A 17,320-nucleotide genomic window follows, 5' to 3' on the forward strand; every position below is an offset into this window, starting at 1 on the left:
CTCGGTGTGCCTGGGTTGTGTGTGGGGAGCACCGTGGACCCGAGCACTGCTCTGCAAAGGGGTTGGGAAGCAGGGGATGTGCTGAGGATTTTTTTGACAAAAAGCAGAAGTGTCACCGGAGGAAAAGAAAAAAAAGAAAACAAAACAAAGCCTAGCAAGGGAAACCGTTCTTCTGTCGGCTCCCACGAGAACCTGTGCTTTGCTCTCCGGAACAGCCGTAAAATTGCAGGGAAAACAAAGGTGGTATTTTGCGATGGTGGGTGAGGGGTGGGGATTAGGTCATGCTATGGGGGGGATCCGAGCCTGGCTGCTCTGCGAGGGAGGACTGCAAAACCCCGGGTCAGACATGCCGCTCACAATGCGAGCTGAGTGGTGAAGTTTCTGTCTCCGCTCCTCTGGCTGCCGTGTCTCTGTGCTTTCTAAACGCTCCGGCTGCGACCGGGATTTTAGATTCTTTCATGCAGTTTTATCTTTCCCCCCCCTCCCCTTGCTCCTTTTTTCCTTGTAATGGCAAGTTAGCAGCAGTTTGCTGTCATCCTGGAACTATTCCTGTCTAAGTTGTCCTCTCTTTCTCAGTTCGGATCATCTTCAACACCCCCAGAAGCTTTTCAATGAAAGAACGTCCTCCTCTGAATCCAAAATGGGCTCTCTCTTCCCTCCCTGTCTTCTGCCATTATCCTCATGCACCAGCTCTTCCTCTAGCTAGTGGTATTGCCAGCACCGTGGCCTAAGGCCAAGGGAGTTAGACAAAGCAGTCCTTGCAGTTGCACATATCGCATTCAGAGTGATATGACTGCAAATGGCCCCCTCCTTTCTGGAGCTTAATTCTGGGTTGAAGGAGAATTCTTCTCTTTTGTGCCTAAATTAAATGCCCCCCAGACAAGAGTAGAAATCCTAGGTTTGCTTCCAAACCTGGGGCGAAGGACCCCCCCCTGCCCCATCCTGCAGAGGAGAGGAAAACAGGAAATCTGTCCCTTTTGGCTTGAAATCAGCCCTGCAGAAGCTTCTCTGTATGAATGCTGAATATTTTGGTCTCGGCCAACGGAGGGCTCTGGGCAGCTGTGGATCTCACAGGGATTTTCCTCTGGGAGGTAATGCTGCTTCCCTGCAGTGCAGGGCTTCTGGTGCAGGAGTATTTGGAAAGGCAGTGTCGACTCAGCTCCTGGAGCTGCGTCCTTGCTGCAGAGCTAACTCCTTTCAAGTTTGGGCTGAGACTGGCCACTCTGCAGAATCATGTTTAAACTGCCCTCAGTAAGTGGGTCAGTGAGATGAAGGACTTGTGCTTGGGGGGTGACTGTGCTTCTTTTCTTGCACAGGAGCATGTTGGGGACTCAAAAATGGGGACTAAAGTCCTGAGAGAGGGGAGCTGTTTGGAGAGGAGGAAATATTGAGAGGGGGGGAAGCCACTGTGGGTTGTTGGCAGATCTAGGGATGACTGTGGGTGAGGAAAATGCAGCTGCTCTGCAAGTGACTCAGGATGCTGAAAGCATCCGGGTGCTGACTCCTCTGCCTTACCCCAGGCTGAGGGAAGCAGAACATGTTCTCACAGCAGACTTTGGTGCCTATTCCTCTTCCTCATTGCCCAGGTCAGTGGTGACTCCTGGCCCAGGGTGTCTGCAACCAGGCTGGCAGTGTTTTGTCCGAATTATCAGTCACCTTCCTGGGGGGCCTGTGCTCTGAGAATTGGACCCCTGTGTGCAGCACTCCAGGCTGTCAGTTCCAAACTGTGCTCGAGGAGCCCTGTTTTCATCTCCTGCACAAGCACTTTTTCTGCCTGGGTGGTAAAAAGGTGCTTTGTGAGGAACCTGTGGTGCTGTGGCTCTACCTTCCCAGCCTCATCTGACCCTGCAGCGTCCCAGGGGATCCTCTGTTATCCTTTCTAACAGCCATGTTTTGATTTGTTTGTATTCTCTTGCTTATTGTACTGAATCCTGCAAAGTACTGTTTCCTCCTCGTCTGTTTTGTGTTTCATATTGTTTAACTCTATTTCTCTGTAAGAGGGCCAGCTGCTGAGCTGAAGTGGAGCATCTCCATTGACTTCAGTGGAACCAGAGAGATTTACACCAGCTGTGAACTGGTCTGTAGTTTGTCTTTCCCCTTGTTTCGATGTGTTTTTAGTCTCTGTGGATATTCACCAGCATTCCAGAGTGTGCACAGGTCAGAGAAAAGTAGTTCTAAGATACAGAAGCCAGCAGAAACAGCTTGAGGTTTTCCTTTGGTTTTATTTTAATTCTTGCAAAAATGTCAGGTTTCAAGACAAAACCCTGTTGTATGTAGGATCTGGAAAGACAAATTCCAGCAGAGACTGTGACAAGGGAAGGCACTGCGTCTTGGCTCCACATGAACAAGTGGTGGGCTGTACAACGGGTACTGCTGTAGCTGAGGACCAACAGGGCTGTCAGTGCACCTGCCAGACCTCACAGCAACTAGAAGTTTCTTGGTGAAAAGTGCAGATTCTCACTGAGAGATGAAACAAAAAGAATTTCCCTAACTGGGGCTGTCACTTGCAACTGGAGAAGCAAATTCCATTCGGTCCTGAGAAATGATACCAAGCGCACAAGGCCATTCCTTATTTTATTAAGACTGCAGTGCAGGCTTGCATGAGCAAATGGCTTGCTTGTCACCCTTTACAGAGACAGCTTATGTTTGATATTGTTGTCCATATTGAGAGGTTGTTTTTGGAGTGGGAGTACTGGAAAGAATACTGTTTGTAGGCAGGGCAGAGAGCAAAGTGTTTGTGCATTATCAGAGGGGAGAATTTCTAGGAAATACACTCCCTCCTCTGATTCAGACTGAAATTTGCTGGTTCCCTGATCTCTTGAAGCCCATGTGAAGTTAAAAATAATCTGAAAAGAAGCACACTGAACATGTTTCAGAATGAGCACTTGTTTGTGCTAATTTGTCAGAATTGGACTTGTTTGGACATTTAGAAAACTGGCATTTTTGGCTTTGTCTACCTGAGTATTTAGCTTCAGAGCAATGGTATGGTTTTCACAGTCAGCAAATCTCCTCGTCATCCCCACCCATCACATGTTGCTTGAGTTGCAGAGTGGTTTTGGTTCACGCTAACTTGATTCCTTTTGGATAAAAGTAAACTAGAAGCTCTTCCCCAGTTGCACAGCCACTGATGCTTCATCCCTTTTAGTGGGAACACAAGGGTCCAATCCAAAGATTGGGCAGCTTTGAACCATACCCACTATACAGACACTTAGTCTGGGGGACCAGACTAAAATCTAATCCTCAGGCATGCCCCCTCACCCCAACTACATGTGGTGTACATGCACCAAATGCTTTCATATTTTGATCCTTTCCTTGTGCCAAATAACTTGCTAGTGTAGAAATAGCCTGTGTCTTAAGCTAGAAGAGAGAAATGGTGGGAGTCCAAGTGACTGTCTTCTGGTTTTCTGATTAAAAAAAAGAAAAAAGGCAGGGAGGGTAGGAAGAGGAGACATAAAACATGACCGTTATCAACATGGAAAGATTAAATAGAACGAGAGTACTAGAGGAAGGGCCCAGAGTGTGACAGATCAAAAGAGCAAGGCCTCTGGCTGTTACGATAAAGAATGTCCTAGTTCTTGAGAACATATTTGTGTGAGCACTGGATTTTTTTAAAAGGAAATAGTTTTATTCAAAGAAAGGTCTGTTTCTACCACAAGGGCTGTTTAAGGGGGAAATAGTGGGTGAAAATACAACTTTAACAGCCAGTGCTATAAGGAATGTTTTGTGCAAATGAGAACAGGGTCCATTATTTTAAATTAAAAAATTTATTGGAAGGTTAGGGGGAGTGGGAGTCTGGTTTTGCTCTGGGTTGGCAACTCCTGTAGAGTTCAGTGTGTGGCTTGGCTATGCAGCACATCTACTCGCGTAGACATGCATGTGGGGTCCCATGGATGGCAAGTAGTTATTAAACCGAAGTGTGTGGAGGGCTAACCAATCAAATATTATTGTCCTCAGCCAAAACACTACAACTGTGATTCAGGCTGTGTCCAGATACTCCCTGCAGAAATGGCTGTGCTGGGTGAAGGTGTTACCTCTCCCCTTGTGCTTGAAGAAGTCTCATAATATACGTTGGCAGAGCAGCTTACGTGAATGTTTCTCATGTGTTTTCTTGCAAAGTTTTCCAGTTTAAGACAGAAAAATTTATATCCTCTCAGTTAAAATATTCCAGCCTGGTTGTCTCGTACCATCAGGAATCAAGCTGCCATCATCTGAAGCAGATGAGGAATGTCCTCCAGTTGTGTGGCAGAAGCAGTAACATCCAGCACCGGGCTCTATGTAAAGAGGTGATGGGCCACTAGCCACAGAAATGGTGGCATCAGCCTTTATGTTGCAAGCAACCTCAGCTTGAAGAGACTGTGAAATAGAGGTAGAAGCGGCGAGATTCCACAGACTCTACCCTGTACCTTGGATAAACTCCAGGCTACAGGTGGCTCTTACATGCTGTCATGTTCATGTGTAGAAAGTTTGTAAAATGGCAGCAGTTTGCCCTTGCAGTTTTACAGGACCTTACAAAGTACAGGCTAGTGGAGAAACATATCTAATGGGGTTGGCTGTCAAGTTGTCTAAATCAGTTCTACATGAGTAACTCCGTGAGTTGAGTAACTATTCCTGATTTTACTTTGCTGTTTGTGAAACAGTGGCAGTTGAGCTGTGTAGATGCCATGGCTTCTGCTGGGAGTGGATCAGGTGAGTGTACCCTAGTGTTCCTGCTCCTGCTGCTTCCTTGCAGGGTGCACAGCAAGATGCCTTCCCAGTTATTTTTCAAGCAAGCAGCAGCAATAAAATTCAGAATTAAAACTAAGATCAGCAAATTGGTATCATTGCTCAGGCTTGGAGACAGTACCAAAGGAGCCGAAGGGATCCCTAAAAACCTATCAGAAATTAATGTGAAGATTCGTGGTCAGTGGGAGTTTAGGCAAACAAAGATTGATTCCAGATCCTTTGTCTCCCAGGGTGTTAATTTGGGCTCAGAGAGACTGCTGGAAGAAAGAGATTTTGACACAAAAATCTAATTTCGTTTTGCTGTATTGTTGGACACCCCCTACTCAATTAATAAAGATTAATATTGATTAGCAAGAAAATCACTATGTTTTTGTGGGGAAAAATGCTTCTGGCAGCCTTCTGTTTGAATACAGACATAAAAGACGCTGTTGGCACAAGAATAAATGAGTATATAAAAGGTTTTGTGTACATTTAATTAGGAAAGTAGAGGGAGGAAAGTGTGTACATTAATTTAGGTTTTAAGCAGCAGCAAGCACTAAGACAATTTGGGATGTGATACAGGGTGTCACTTAAATTCAGTACCAAGCACACTCCCTTTTCGATTATCAATTCTTAACTGTCTTGCCTCCATTGTCATTTTAATGTGAGAGAGCAAGCCTCAATTTACATTCCCCCTCCTTTTTTTCTCCCTAGTGAATACCTAATCATCACACTGATTTTTGACTGGGTATTGACTGTGAGACTTGCTGGCCTAATTTTTCTTGCTAACTATAATGGCAATAGCTGGTGATTTTTGGTTTGTTTCTTTTTTAATCTGAGATACACAGGATGTTCAGACATGCAGATGTATTTTGGGTTAATTGAGTAACAATCATCCAAGACCCAGGGCTTCTCCTTGAGATTAACATACAAAGTGATAGGTCAAAAAGCTCAAGGTCCATTACCCTGTGAGATACTAATACCCCCACAATTAATTTCATTTTCGTGATTGCATAATCTTAAATTGAGGTGAAATCAAGGATTTTTCAGGGTTTTTTTTTCTCCTCTCCAGCTGAGTTTGACTGGCACAACTTCTGCCATGGGTGTATGGAGCCTGGCACCATGGCCAAGTCAAATCCTTTTCTTTGTTCTCCGGGCCTGCTGCTGCTGATAAAGTGGTCGGCGCATGGCATTATGTCTTATTACATTTTTGATGCAGACTGCAAAGAAACGGGTAAACTCACCATGGTTACCACGATCTGTCATTTGGCAGGGCATGCCGTACTCAGCAATGGCCTCTAGTGTCTGCAGCACAGCTCTGCATATGGCGTGGGTACAGGAGACAATACAGCACCTCTGCCTGCTCAAGCGACGCCGCTCCACTGATGTGACGGCTCCTTCCAATCCGGAGCGATGTGCCAGGTTCTTACTCATAGTTGCCTACTGAAAGTTCTTGTTTTTGTCATTCAGTGTTGACTGAGTCACTGCTGGATTCAAGCTCCTGTGCTGAGACCAACTACTGTCCATCGCAACGCCGTGTGTTGCAGCTTCCGCATCTGTGAAACTTTCTTGGTCAGCCCCTAGAGTCACTGCTTTTGTCTTGGCACATCACTTTTCTAGTTGGGTTTTCTTTCTTATCTAGACATCCCCTGCTGTGTTATTTCATACAGGTGTCATTGCTTCAATCAACATAAACAGTCACTCAATTATCAGGACTGTATTATCATTAACCAATATGATGGTTGAATTGGTTTTGCCTGGGCTGCAGCTAAGGTTTGCTCCATGGTTGGATTGGGATTCCTGAGTCTGGTCATCGCAGTCCTTGCCTTAATTCTGAACCAGTTTGGAGCTCCCAGGTCTTGTATGTGACTGCTTGCAATAACAGCTCAGGAACAAGTCTTTGCAGGACGGGTCTTTTGTTTTATTGTACATGAGGAAAAACCGCTTGAGTCTTTCTCTGCTTAATTGAGGTAATTAAACCTTCTTACCTTGCAGCACAAGGGGCTCATTAATGTTTTTGAAGCATTTTGAAGTCCTTGGAGGAAAGATGTGGTTTGCTGTTGTGTCATGTTTGATAACTGTTGAAGTTCAGTCATCTGGACTTGAAATATTAACTGGGTGGTACATACAGAAGTCTTACAATTGTGTGTATATTTTGAGCTGATAATGTGAAGGACTAACTGAGAGAATAGCTGATAACTGTGATGTTCCTTCACAGTGCTGTACTCTGTGGTGTGTTGGTTTAGTTTTTGGGGGGTTTTACTAGGCTTTAGCAAAACGTAAAACCTTAGCAGTGGAAATGCAGATTGTAATGCCATAAAATTTAGCAGCTTAGTTAAAGACAGAGATAAACCTTGTTTTTTTAAGGTGACCTAGTGACCAGCCCAATTTGCCTTTCTTAGCATTTCACATCCAATTAACTAGTAAAAATTAAGAACACGCTCCATTCTTGTAGTGAAGACAACACCACAGTGATATCCTGTGATTAATTCTGAAGGGAAAAGAGACTTCCCAGCTGAGGACAAGATCTGCTCCATGACGTTCAGCAGTGCTTTTCACAGCGTAACTGCTGGCTCTTTCTTTTTGTAGTGAGGGGAAAATATGAATAAAATCACTTGCAACTTTAAAACAAAGCTAGAGATTTACATAGTTCTGAGCCCTAGTGACTTTTAGCATCAGTTTAATTTCGATTTAAATGAAGGCTGGTAAATGAGATCTGTTCCTCATATGAGAGACAGTTGGGAATTTTCAGCGAAGGAGTTGGTAAGGGGGAAGATTTTTCCAGACAGCAGGCAGTCTGTGTCTGTGCCCACAGGCAAAGACGGCAGCATCAGTGGATGCAGGAGCACTGCAGCTGCAAGAGTGAACAAGTGGAATGGTGTCATACTCCTTCAGCCCTGGGTGTACAGTCCATAACCAGCAGGTCATCTATCACTGTTGTGAAGTGGGCAGCATAATTAAGCCCCCTAAGAAAAATATAAAAGTTGTTTCTCAAACCGAAATTCTTACTGTTGTGGGGTGAGGTGGAAGAAGTGTTTTGATTGCTCATTTCTGGAGCAGTTTGTCAATGATCACATTTCTGTTTCTGTAACTCCTAGCTGACTTAAAACCCTGTAGATCTGAGTATAATATTAACCCTATAGATCTGAACCTATTATTTTATAACTCTAGAAAAAGTAGCCATAACCCCAAGTGATGTTATTTTGCCTTTGGTTTACTTACATAGCATAATTTGACTGGCTAAAAATGTTTGATGTCACACGAAGAGGAATAATGGTAGCACTGCTCACTGCCGATGTCATACAATGAGCAGATCTGATACACCTCAACTGACTGTTCCCTGTCAATAGTTTTGGCATTGGCTGAAAATAGTACTGAGGGTAACTTGCATTGACCATGTGATGACAGTTTGAGTTGCAAAATTACTTTCAGACAACTTGCACTAAAAAAGTAAAAATAGCACAGTACATTAGACTCATCTATGTGGAATGTATATATGCAAAAATAGGGCTCCTTAATATTTACAGTTTGTCTAGGCAGAACAACCTGTCATGTTACACTCTGTTTCACTTTTAGGCAAACAATTTGGGCTGATAATGTTGCAGGCCGGGCTATTTTCAAATGTACAGCAAACATTAGAGAAGCATTAATTTAACCATTCTCTTCCTAGCAAGTGGTGTGACTCTGAAATGGCGTTAGCCGGCTTCCACAAAGGCGAGAGGTCACAGCGTTAGACAAATGCCATCTCAAATGTGTCCCAATGTGACAGACTAATTAATCTTTAGCTATAATCACAGATTTTTATTTTTGTTTTCCTTTTCTCTCTGCAGCTGGGAGCGTTCACTCCCCCTCCACAAGCATGGCAACATCTGCGCAATATCGACAGCTTATAAACGACTACGGCCCCCCATCTCTAGGCTACACACAAGGGATGCAGGTACAGCTCTGCTTGTATTTCTTTAAGCAGATCACTGACCCTATGTTTGCGTAGTAGCATGGATTGTGTCCTGTAATCTGAGGTGTTCCTCCCTCCCACCTAGATTTGAAATCAAACCCAAATGGCAGACTGATTCATCGCACATGTCTTGGGATCAAATTAGACTAAGCAGCATGCTGAGTGAGATTGGTTACTAATTAACTGTTAGTCCCATCCCTTCTGAGTCACAGAAACATGTCTTGAGTTATGTTCTGATAGTAAGGGCTCTAACATATTTCAAAATTATTTGTTAAGAAATGAATATTTCTCTACTGTTTTTCTTCAGCAAATTTATACTCTTAAAATTCAGTCTCATGAAGTGTGTATCCTATGGGCTGCTTCAGGAATCCGGTGGTGAAGTTTCCATGAAATATATTTGACTTAATAGGATTTCCCTTATGACATGGGCAGTTTTGTTTTAATCTGCTTCTCACTCTCCCTGCCTAGCTAACTTCTCCACAAAAGATACAGCTAAACATTGAAAAAGCAGAAACAGCGTTAAATAAACAGCTCCCAGTTTGCTGTTCTTGCAGGACTGTTCTAACTTCTGTTTCACCCAAGGTCCCAGTCGTGCAGCTGCATCCTCACAGCTGATCCTGATTTTTGAAGGGCACATAGTGTTGTGTCCAACTGTAGCAGCAACCGCAAAAAGAAAATCATATTTATAGAATAAACCTGATTTATTTTTTTTTTTTACAGGCTTCCAGGGCTATTTCTGGTCCTCCATGAATTTCCTTCCTGTTTGTTGTACTTGTTTTTGGTTTTTTTTTGTTTTTTTTTGTTTTTTTTGTAGTAATTAATTGAGATTAATATACTTTCAACTACAGGGTACCAGCAGCAGTCAAGTACCGCAAAGCAAATATGCAGAACTTCTAGCTATCATAGAAGAATTAGGAAAAGAGATTAGACCCACATATGCTGGGAGTAAAAGTGCGATGGAGAGGCTAAAAAGAGGTAATGTTTGAATTTATTTCAAAAGAATAATTGTGTTCTGTACACTGTGTGCACTGACTGCTTGTATACAGCTCTATGAGAATTGTTTCCTTTGAAAGGAGACAGCTGTCTTGAGCTCATTGTTAAACCAGGTGTATTAACAAGCAACTGAAACCTTGGGGTGCTCTGTTCATGCTGCATTTGATAGATAAACCAGTGACCAAATGTGTTTCATGTGCACAAGGGGAGTTTCAGTTAATAATTCAAACCTCATTTTAGAACCCTTAAGGTTTCTAATGGATTTGTGCTTCTGGGTTCCTGGTGACTTAGTTCTTGCCCCTTCAATTCCCTTTTCTCCCCACTCTCCAAAATACACAACCAAGTATTGTTTACTTCTTCTCATACACATCACCCATCTCCTTGACCCGAGTCTTCACTAAAGTGTATTTTGCCTAAAGAAATGCTACACTGTGGTAATTCACACTAAGGCTGGTGGAGAAAAGAGCTACAAAAACAACAACAACAAAGGGTTGTCAGGGAAGGCTGTTCAGACTGAGATGTCAAACATAGACCTTCCCCCTCTGGGCTGCTTAGGCTCCATTACCTGTTGTCAAGTGGATGTCGTTAAGAGTCCACTAGTAAAGGGACACAGAAGCTCTGGGGCCTGGCTGATGAGGTGTCTCCAGCTTTGCTTTGTCAGCTGAAAGGGGTAATAAATGCCCTTTCCTTGCAGTGTAAAAGAAACCCCTGCATGCCCCACTGCTGACATCAGCTTGACATTGTCCTCCGCAGGGGACGTGTGAGGGATATTTCTGAAGGAGCAGTGGGACATTCCAGTGCTCCAGCTCCTGAAATGACCCTGAAGGGCCATCGACAACAGTTGTGCTGGCAGTTCTGTCCCTTGCCAGGATAACGTAATTAGTTCCCTTTTCCTCCTTTCCTTGGTCCCTGTGCTGAGCCTGGCTCATGCATTCAACTCTGAACGGGAATGTTACTGTAACAGATGAACTTCACCACCTTGCAAATCCACCTTACATTTACCCAAGACTACAAAGCTTTATTTAAGGCTCAACCATTATGGGAGAGTAATATATCTGCCGTGACATGCAATAAAATGACTGGTAGCTGTTCTGGGAAAGGATGCAATAAAGTCTGCTGATGAGTGGTAAGTGGAATCTGGCCCAGCTAAAATCAATGTTGCTGGAGTCTCTCTTTATTACATTGCCTGAGTCAGTATTAATAGATCATGAATGGCAATAGGCTAATGGGGACAACTTGAGAGAGACCAGGGGAGATGCAGACGCTCTCTGAACTGAACGGTTCAGTTCGGTGAGGAAAAGTCATTCTGCCACTTCCTGCAGTGGCTGTTTAGTTGGTTGGCTAACGGAGGTTGAAGATTCAATGCTGCCACTGTGACTTGCCAGTGTTGCAGAGAATCCCAAATAAATACTTTTTGCTGCCATCTTTTGGTCACAAACACACCTCTCTTTCCATTTTGGGAGCCTAATAGCTAAAGGAGCATGTGCAAGTGGGAGAGCAAAAGTGATTGAGGGCAACCACGTGACTGCAGGCTCCATGGCCATGGGGAGATTATTCCTTATTGAATACAGTCCCTGTCCCCAGCTCCCACTCCTAAACGCAGAGGCTACTGACCTCTAAAACTGGCCAAATTCCCAGTGTTCTACATTATTCAGGGTAGTTTTGCTGCATGAACTGGGCGTCCTGCCACGAGATCCAGGTCTAAGGCACTGCTTTGAGTACGCGTTTCTGCATCCCACAGCTGCAGGATGCAGCTTGACTTGTCTGTGTCAATTTAACCCTCTGCAAAGCCTTGTACCCATCAAGTCCCAAGTCAGTGTTCCTTGGATGTAAAGGCTGTTGCTGTGATCTGGGCTAGCAGTCTTCTAGAAACAGAATCCATTATCTCTAAATAGAGATTAAACCTCATCTATTGCCTTATTGTCCTTTCTCCACCTTGTTAAGGAACGTGATTGAGCAGAGAAATCACCTTCTGTCTTGTCCTGGCAGTAAAATATTAGCCTTGTTTGCTGTAGAAAAATCTGTCCGTTTCTCAGTTTAAAATCTATCTCAGACTCTGTTCATTCAGCAGCTCTGTGAACATGAATCTAGATTTAGTTCCAGGATGAAGAATCAAGGTCCAGATTGCTGGAACTCAAGGCAACAGGACTCGTAGTGGAAAATTCCACATTATGTCTATCAGATGAGAGTAGATATGGCAGCATGCAACGTGGTGATGATTTACACTGGGAGCTGAGCCAGTGTTGGGAGGTAACTTTCACACACACCACAAATTTCTTTTTATTCTTACAAGAGACACAACTTGTGTTTAAGCAGTGTTATGAAGGGTGGATTTTGATGTATCCTCTCAGAAGAGAACTGTCCCAAGGTATTAAGACTTTCAGATCTTGCTAAAATGACTCTGCAAATAACTTCATGGTTTTTTTTCACTCCACTGTAGCAAACTCACAGGTAGGTAAGATGAGTTTGTTTTTTTTTTCCTTTCTCTCAAGTCTCTGATTTTAAATAGGCCTGTACTGCACATTAAGATATACCTGTCACTGCAGACCTACAAATCTTAATTGTACTCTGATTTCTGGTTTAGTCCCTTTTAAATTTATAGTGCCAGTTTGGGAAAGCAAACTTGTTTAGCAGCAGCTGATGTTTGGGAAGCGAGGGATCTCTCCCTTTTCTGAGGCATGCTCTGGTAGCCTTGGCAACTCGGGACTGAAATACGTAAAAAATACGTAAACCTTTCTCTGAACTGTCATTGCAAGTGTGACCTGAATGAGATGAGTTAAAATACGTCCAATTCTTTTGCAGGTATTATTCATGCCAGAGGATTAGTTCGGGAATGCTTGGCTGAGACGGAACGAAATGCAAGATCCTAGCCCACTAATTCCGTTGCAAGATTTTCCATCTCTTAATGAAGAAAAAGTAACATTTATTCCTTTTGACTCTTGAAACATTCAGTCAAATGCATTTATTTTGAATGTTACACCTCTCTTGTTTTGCCCTTACAAAAATGTATAGTTAAGAATGAGAAAACAAGGATTTTTCAACTTACTGAGGGTTTGCATTTTGTAAAGACGTTAAAAACTCCCCAAAATGTTTCTAAAACATGAAAACTGAACTGCATGCAGAGGAATGCTCTTTCTCTCCCAGGCTATATTTCAGTTCCCTTCTTATCCAGCCACAGCCTCATTCTGTTTTTTTTTTCCTTTGACTATATTCACTTAACCCCAAACTGTCAATCTTTCAAAGTTTGACATAAGCTCTAAGGATTTTTTTTTAAATAAACGCAGAATAGCATGCTGTACCTAGTAGTCTGCTAAGTCACAATTTGTCATACAGCATAGACCCTGCTTAGAAATAACCTTCCCCTCCTCTTATTTTTCCTTTTTCGTTCGTTTTGCATAAACATTTGCATGACTGTTAGTGCTTTGAAGTCCATTTAAAGTGCATGAGTTATATGGAAAATAGGGAAACCTATTAAATAATAACAAGGTCCTGGAAAGCTAATTTCTACATTAAGGCTGGAGATTTCAGTTTAAAGTTTGCCAAAAAAAAAAAAAAAAGACAATTCTGGATAAATTACTAAAACTGTTATTTGCATCTTTGTATGTATTTATTACTTGACGTAATAAAGCTTATTTTCATTAACAATTTGTATTAAAACTCTGTACAGTCACTTTAATCAGATTCATACTCCAGGAACAAGAGCTCTCAACAGATAAAGATTTAACCTTCATGCAGGAGGCTCAAATTCAGGAACAGACAAGGGGAACGGGCCTGTGGATTGCTGGAGAGTTTCCATCCACGGTCCAGTCCAGATGCAGTGGATCTCTGTAAGAACACGGTGTAGTTGCTCGTAGTCTCCATTGATTTCAAAGTACACCCTATGGCTTCAGTTCTTGAAACACTCTCCCTTCACTGTTGGTGGCCAGAACTCAGTGGCAGCCGGTGAGGGTGCTGTACAAAAATTAAACAGAAGTTCTGGTTAAGCTATTAGAGTCCTTAACAGGATTAAAACAGGAAAGTGTACTTCACTGGTGGCTTCAAAGTAACAGTGACAAAGGAAAAGCAGCTGCAGGTATTTGCATAAAGTGGGAAACTGTCAAAATGAGTGAAGATACCAAAATACCCACACTTCACTGCAGCACAGCATAAACATAACACATGACTGTAATTCACTATTGTACAATCAAATCTAAATCCTAAGGGAGATGGGCTATCAGGGATATCTAATACATATGGACCTATGGATACCTGAAGAAAATACAGTATTAAGAGGCAGAATTAATTACTTCACAGCTTGAATGACTTCTTGATTGGATTAATTGGATTGGATGGTGTTGCCTTGAGAGGCAGCTTCCACCACATGTTGTTCTTTATCTGTAACGACCCACTTTTACCTTTGAACTGGAAGAACATGACTGCCCAGCCCTCACTTGCAGGAGTGCCTTCCCCCTCCCAGTGCTCAGCACCACTGCAGGTAAGATTTGTAAAGCTTCTCTTTAAAGTTCCTTCAGAATTGAGCAGGACAGAGCATTTGTTCAGCTGACAGATCTGAAGGACACAACCAGTGACTGGTGTCTCTTGTATCAGCCTGTCTGGTTACCCCATCAGAACTGGTATCTAAACCCGGTCACTCTTTAGAGGCATTGGCTGAGAAAGGATGGAAAGTTAAAACCTTTTGGGGCTGTTCTGGAGTAGTGGAACTCCAGTGAAACATAAGGGATCATCCGGGCAGAAGGAGATCTATTGCATTTTTGTCTCCATCAACAATGGTGGGAAGTTTATCGTTCCTTTTTAACAAGGTTTTAACTGGTTTATCATCTTCCAAACTTGGTGGAAAAGCTGATTGCTAAGTGTGAGCAATGAGACGATGGCAGACAGAAGTAGGTTACACGACTGCTTTTACCACTTTGGTTTTACAGCACTAGCAGGTCACTGCTCAGTATTTCAGTTGTGCTTATGAAGCCCTACATCATCTGTTAGTTTGAAAACTGTGTTTAGGTACAATGACAAACATTTCCCTTACCCTACTAGAGCAAGTCAGTATTTCACATTTATTTCTTATCCAATTGTTGCATCTCTTTAAAGTGCTTTTTCCTTTCTAGGTTTTCCTTTGCTCTTCTCTTTTTCTCCTGCTTCTTCTTCTCTGATGCTTTCTTCTCTTTAAAAACTTCACTATCTTCACCTTTGTAGAAAAGGTCAATCTTTTCCTGCAGGATTTCTCTGGCTATCTTTCGGTTCTGCTCCACTGATCTTGTTTGATGGCACTGAAGAAATACAAGAGGACATTTTTACTGGAACTTGACCCTGTTTGTTCTTCTACTTTCCCTTTCAGTCTACATATTCTTGCCATTGCAGTAAAGAAACTCTCCTCTCCCTCAAACCAAGAGCATCTTTCTGCCAAGACCTGCTGGAACTTTTGTATCCAGGTGATATATTTTAGAGACTGCCTGATAATTACTTGTGACTCTAACTTGTCACACTGGCTTTTGCATTAATCTTTAATTCTGTCACCAAACAAGATTGCTTCCGTATTACCTTGGAAAGCTTCTTCTAAGTTTAACTTAACTGTGGCTTCCCCTTGTGATAAGGAAGCAAAGATTAATTTCAATGTATTAATCCACAAGCAGTAGGAAAGATGAATGCTTACAAAGAATCTGCAGAGTATGATCAACTTGTTAAGGTTAAGATGTTCTAACTAACTCACAAGAGGGACAGGAATGTGACACCTGCCACTGAAAGGCAGCTACAATCAAGATAGATTTTATTGAAAACTAAAAAACAGTACTGCCTGTCAAAGCCAGGAGGATCAGCTGTGACCCCAAGTTTATTATCTACTCATAGCTAAAAACTGCTTCTTGCTGAGATTCTTCACAATACATAGAACCTTCTCCTCCGTGACGTTTGCACTGTGATTATGCTTTACTGTGAAAGGAGACTCGGTGACATGATGCAATTTGTGACTTAATGAAAGAAAATTTAATTACCTTCACTACAATCCCAGATGGAATATGCTTCAAGACAACACAGTTGTTTGTCTTATTTGTGGCTTGACCTCCTGGGCCATCACCTCTTACAAACTGTTCTTTTAATTCTGCCTCAGTTAGTCCAGGGAGATTGGAAGAGTTCTTTCCTGCTGCCTGAAGTAAGGGTGCTCTGGGCAGAGAAAACTGCTGCTTCCTCGATATCCAGGATCTCCATGATGGTGTTCGTACTTCTCTCAGTAAGAATGTAAAATGAAATAAACTTGGAACGTTCATACAGAAACAACGACACAGTTTCTCTGCAATGAAACCTGAAATAGAAGTGGGGAATGGAGTTTACCATGAGAATCCTTGTTTTAAGATGATCTAGTTTAGCTGTGTAGCTTGAACGATATTTTGATATTCAGATTTATTTTCAAGGATATTTGAACTGGTTTTATAGGCATTTGCCTTGAAATATTTACCATTCTGAATTCTGATTGCAATTAGGTTTCTTAAAATAATCAAGATTATTATTTTGTTGTTGAAAGGGATCTGGAGAACAGTAAATAAATTAGTAATCTAGTACTTTTACCAACACTTGGAAAATACTAAAGATATATGTAAAAAAAAAAAAAGGGAGATAAAAGGATATTTCTATCTTGCAGTCAGACCTGTGCCACCTGCCTTTGCGGACACTCCACTTATGCCCAGGTTGTGTCTTGCTGGCAGCAGTACCTGCAATTCCCATGTCAACACATGCTTGAACTACATCAAGGGAGGACAGGTGAGGTAAAATATTTTATTTGATTCAGAAAAAAATACTTGAGCATGTGAAGAAGCAGCACTTAGCAATAAACATCCACAGAAGTTGAACATAACTTGAAATAGAAATAATTTTAAGAAAGCTTTTATTAGCGAGTGAAGATGTCCACGTGGTGGCACTAGAAGGTAGGAACTTGGGGTTTTTTTGCTGCAAAAAACATGCAGAAAAAAATCAGCAGAACCACTACCTAGTTCTGAAGTGAACCACTACCTAGTTCTGAAGTGAGCCTTTAATCACAGCGGGTTTAAACGGGCACTGCCCGCTGGAAGGAGCCTCTTTTGAAACCAAGATTGACAACTCTGAGCTGCCTGATCTTAATAGGTAAGCCCAGGTAAAAATCATGTTCACTGTAAACCTATTTCATAGATGGGTTGGGTTGGAAGGGACCTTAAAGCTCATCCAGTCCCAACCCCCCTGCCAGCAGCAGGGACACCTTCCACTAGACCAGGTTGCTCAAAGCCTCATCCCGCCTGGCCTTGAACACTTCCAGGGAGGAGCAGCCACAGCTTCTCTGGGCAACCTGGGCCAGGGTCTCACCACCCTCACAGTGAAGAACTTCTACTACTGGACACTGTAGCTATAAAACAAGAGTACACGAGAAAATTAATTAGTTTTCTTGACACTTAGCACGGTTCGTCTGCAACAAACCCACACACGCCTCACAACGCAGAGAAGATCTTTAGCTAATAATGCTTTAATTCTAAAAAAAACCCAAACCAACCCCAAAAAAACAAACAAACCCCCAAAAAGCTTTGCTCCCGGGATCTTTCAGCCCAGGCTGCCGCAGAGCTGCGTCACTGACAACCTCCCGTCTTTAAAACACAGTTAGAGGAGTGGCGGGGGCAGAAGGGACGCGGGGCGGCGGGACGGGCGGCGGTGACGGTG

The 17,320-nt window shown here is 42.7% G+C and overlaps 2 protein-coding genes across 3 annotated transcripts; one reads left to right on the forward strand and one right to left on the reverse strand.

The window, feature by feature from the left end:
* The first annotated feature begins 125 nt into the window (after nucleotides 1-125).
* Nucleotides 126-13,306, forward strand: CDK2AP1 (cyclin dependent kinase 2 associated protein 1). 2 transcript variants are annotated; one of them, XM_010166140.1, is made up of 4 exons: nucleotides 126-240; nucleotides 8,532-8,638; nucleotides 9,505-9,631; nucleotides 12,452-13,306. In XM_010166140.1, the coding sequence occupies exons 2-4, from the start codon at nucleotides 8,561-8,563 to the stop codon at nucleotides 12,517-12,519; spliced, it is 273 nt and encodes a 90-aa protein (XP_010164442.1). In that variant the 5' UTR covers nucleotides 126-240; nucleotides 8,532-8,560; the 3' UTR covers nucleotides 12,520-13,306. The 2 variants fall into 2 exon arrangements, with proteins under 2 accessions (XP_010164442.1, XP_010164441.1); XM_010166139.2 differs by lacking the exon at nucleotides 126-240 and having other exon boundaries at nucleotides 8,528-8,638.
* Nucleotides 13,307-14,700: 1,394 nt separating this feature from the next.
* MTRFR (mitochondrial translation release factor in rescue) lies at nucleotides 14,701-15,906 on the reverse strand. The gene is made up of 2 exons (XM_010166142.1): nucleotides 15,634-15,906; nucleotides 14,701-14,913 (listed from the first exon to the last, which is right to left on the reverse strand). The coding sequence occupies exons 1-2, from the start codon at nucleotides 15,904-15,906 to the stop codon at nucleotides 14,701-14,703; spliced, it is 486 nt and encodes a 161-aa protein (XP_010164444.1).
* Nucleotides 15,907-17,320: the final 1,414 nt, after the last annotated feature.

This window comes from Antrostomus carolinensis, unplaced genomic scaffold (assembly GCF_000700745.2).
Source record: "Antrostomus carolinensis isolate BGI_N321 unplaced genomic scaffold, ASM70074v2 scaffold42334, whole genome shotgun sequence".
NCBI classification, from domain to species: domain Eukaryota; kingdom Metazoa; phylum Chordata; class Aves; order Caprimulgiformes; family Caprimulgidae; genus Antrostomus; species Antrostomus carolinensis.

Coding starts and splice junctions, on each gene's coding strand:
- CDK2AP1 (XM_010166140.1), top strand. CDS start 8,561: ATGGCAACATCTGCGCAATATCGACAGCTTATAAACGACTACGGCCCC. Junction 8,639..9,504: donor GCTACACACAAGGGATGCAG/GTACAGCTCTGC, acceptor TTTCAACTACAG/GGTACCAGCAGCAGTCAAGT. Junction 9,632..12,451: donor GATGGAGAGGCTAAAAAGAG/GTAATGTTTGAA, acceptor ATTCTTTTGCAG/GTATTATTCATGCCAGAGGA.
- MTRFR (XM_010166142.1), bottom strand. CDS start 15,906: ATGAACGTTCCAAGTTTATTTCATTTTACATTCTTACTGAGAGAAGTA. Junction 14,914..15,633: donor CATCTGGGATTGTAGTGAAG/GTAATTAAATTT, acceptor GTATTTCTTCAG/TGCCATCAAACAAGATCAGT.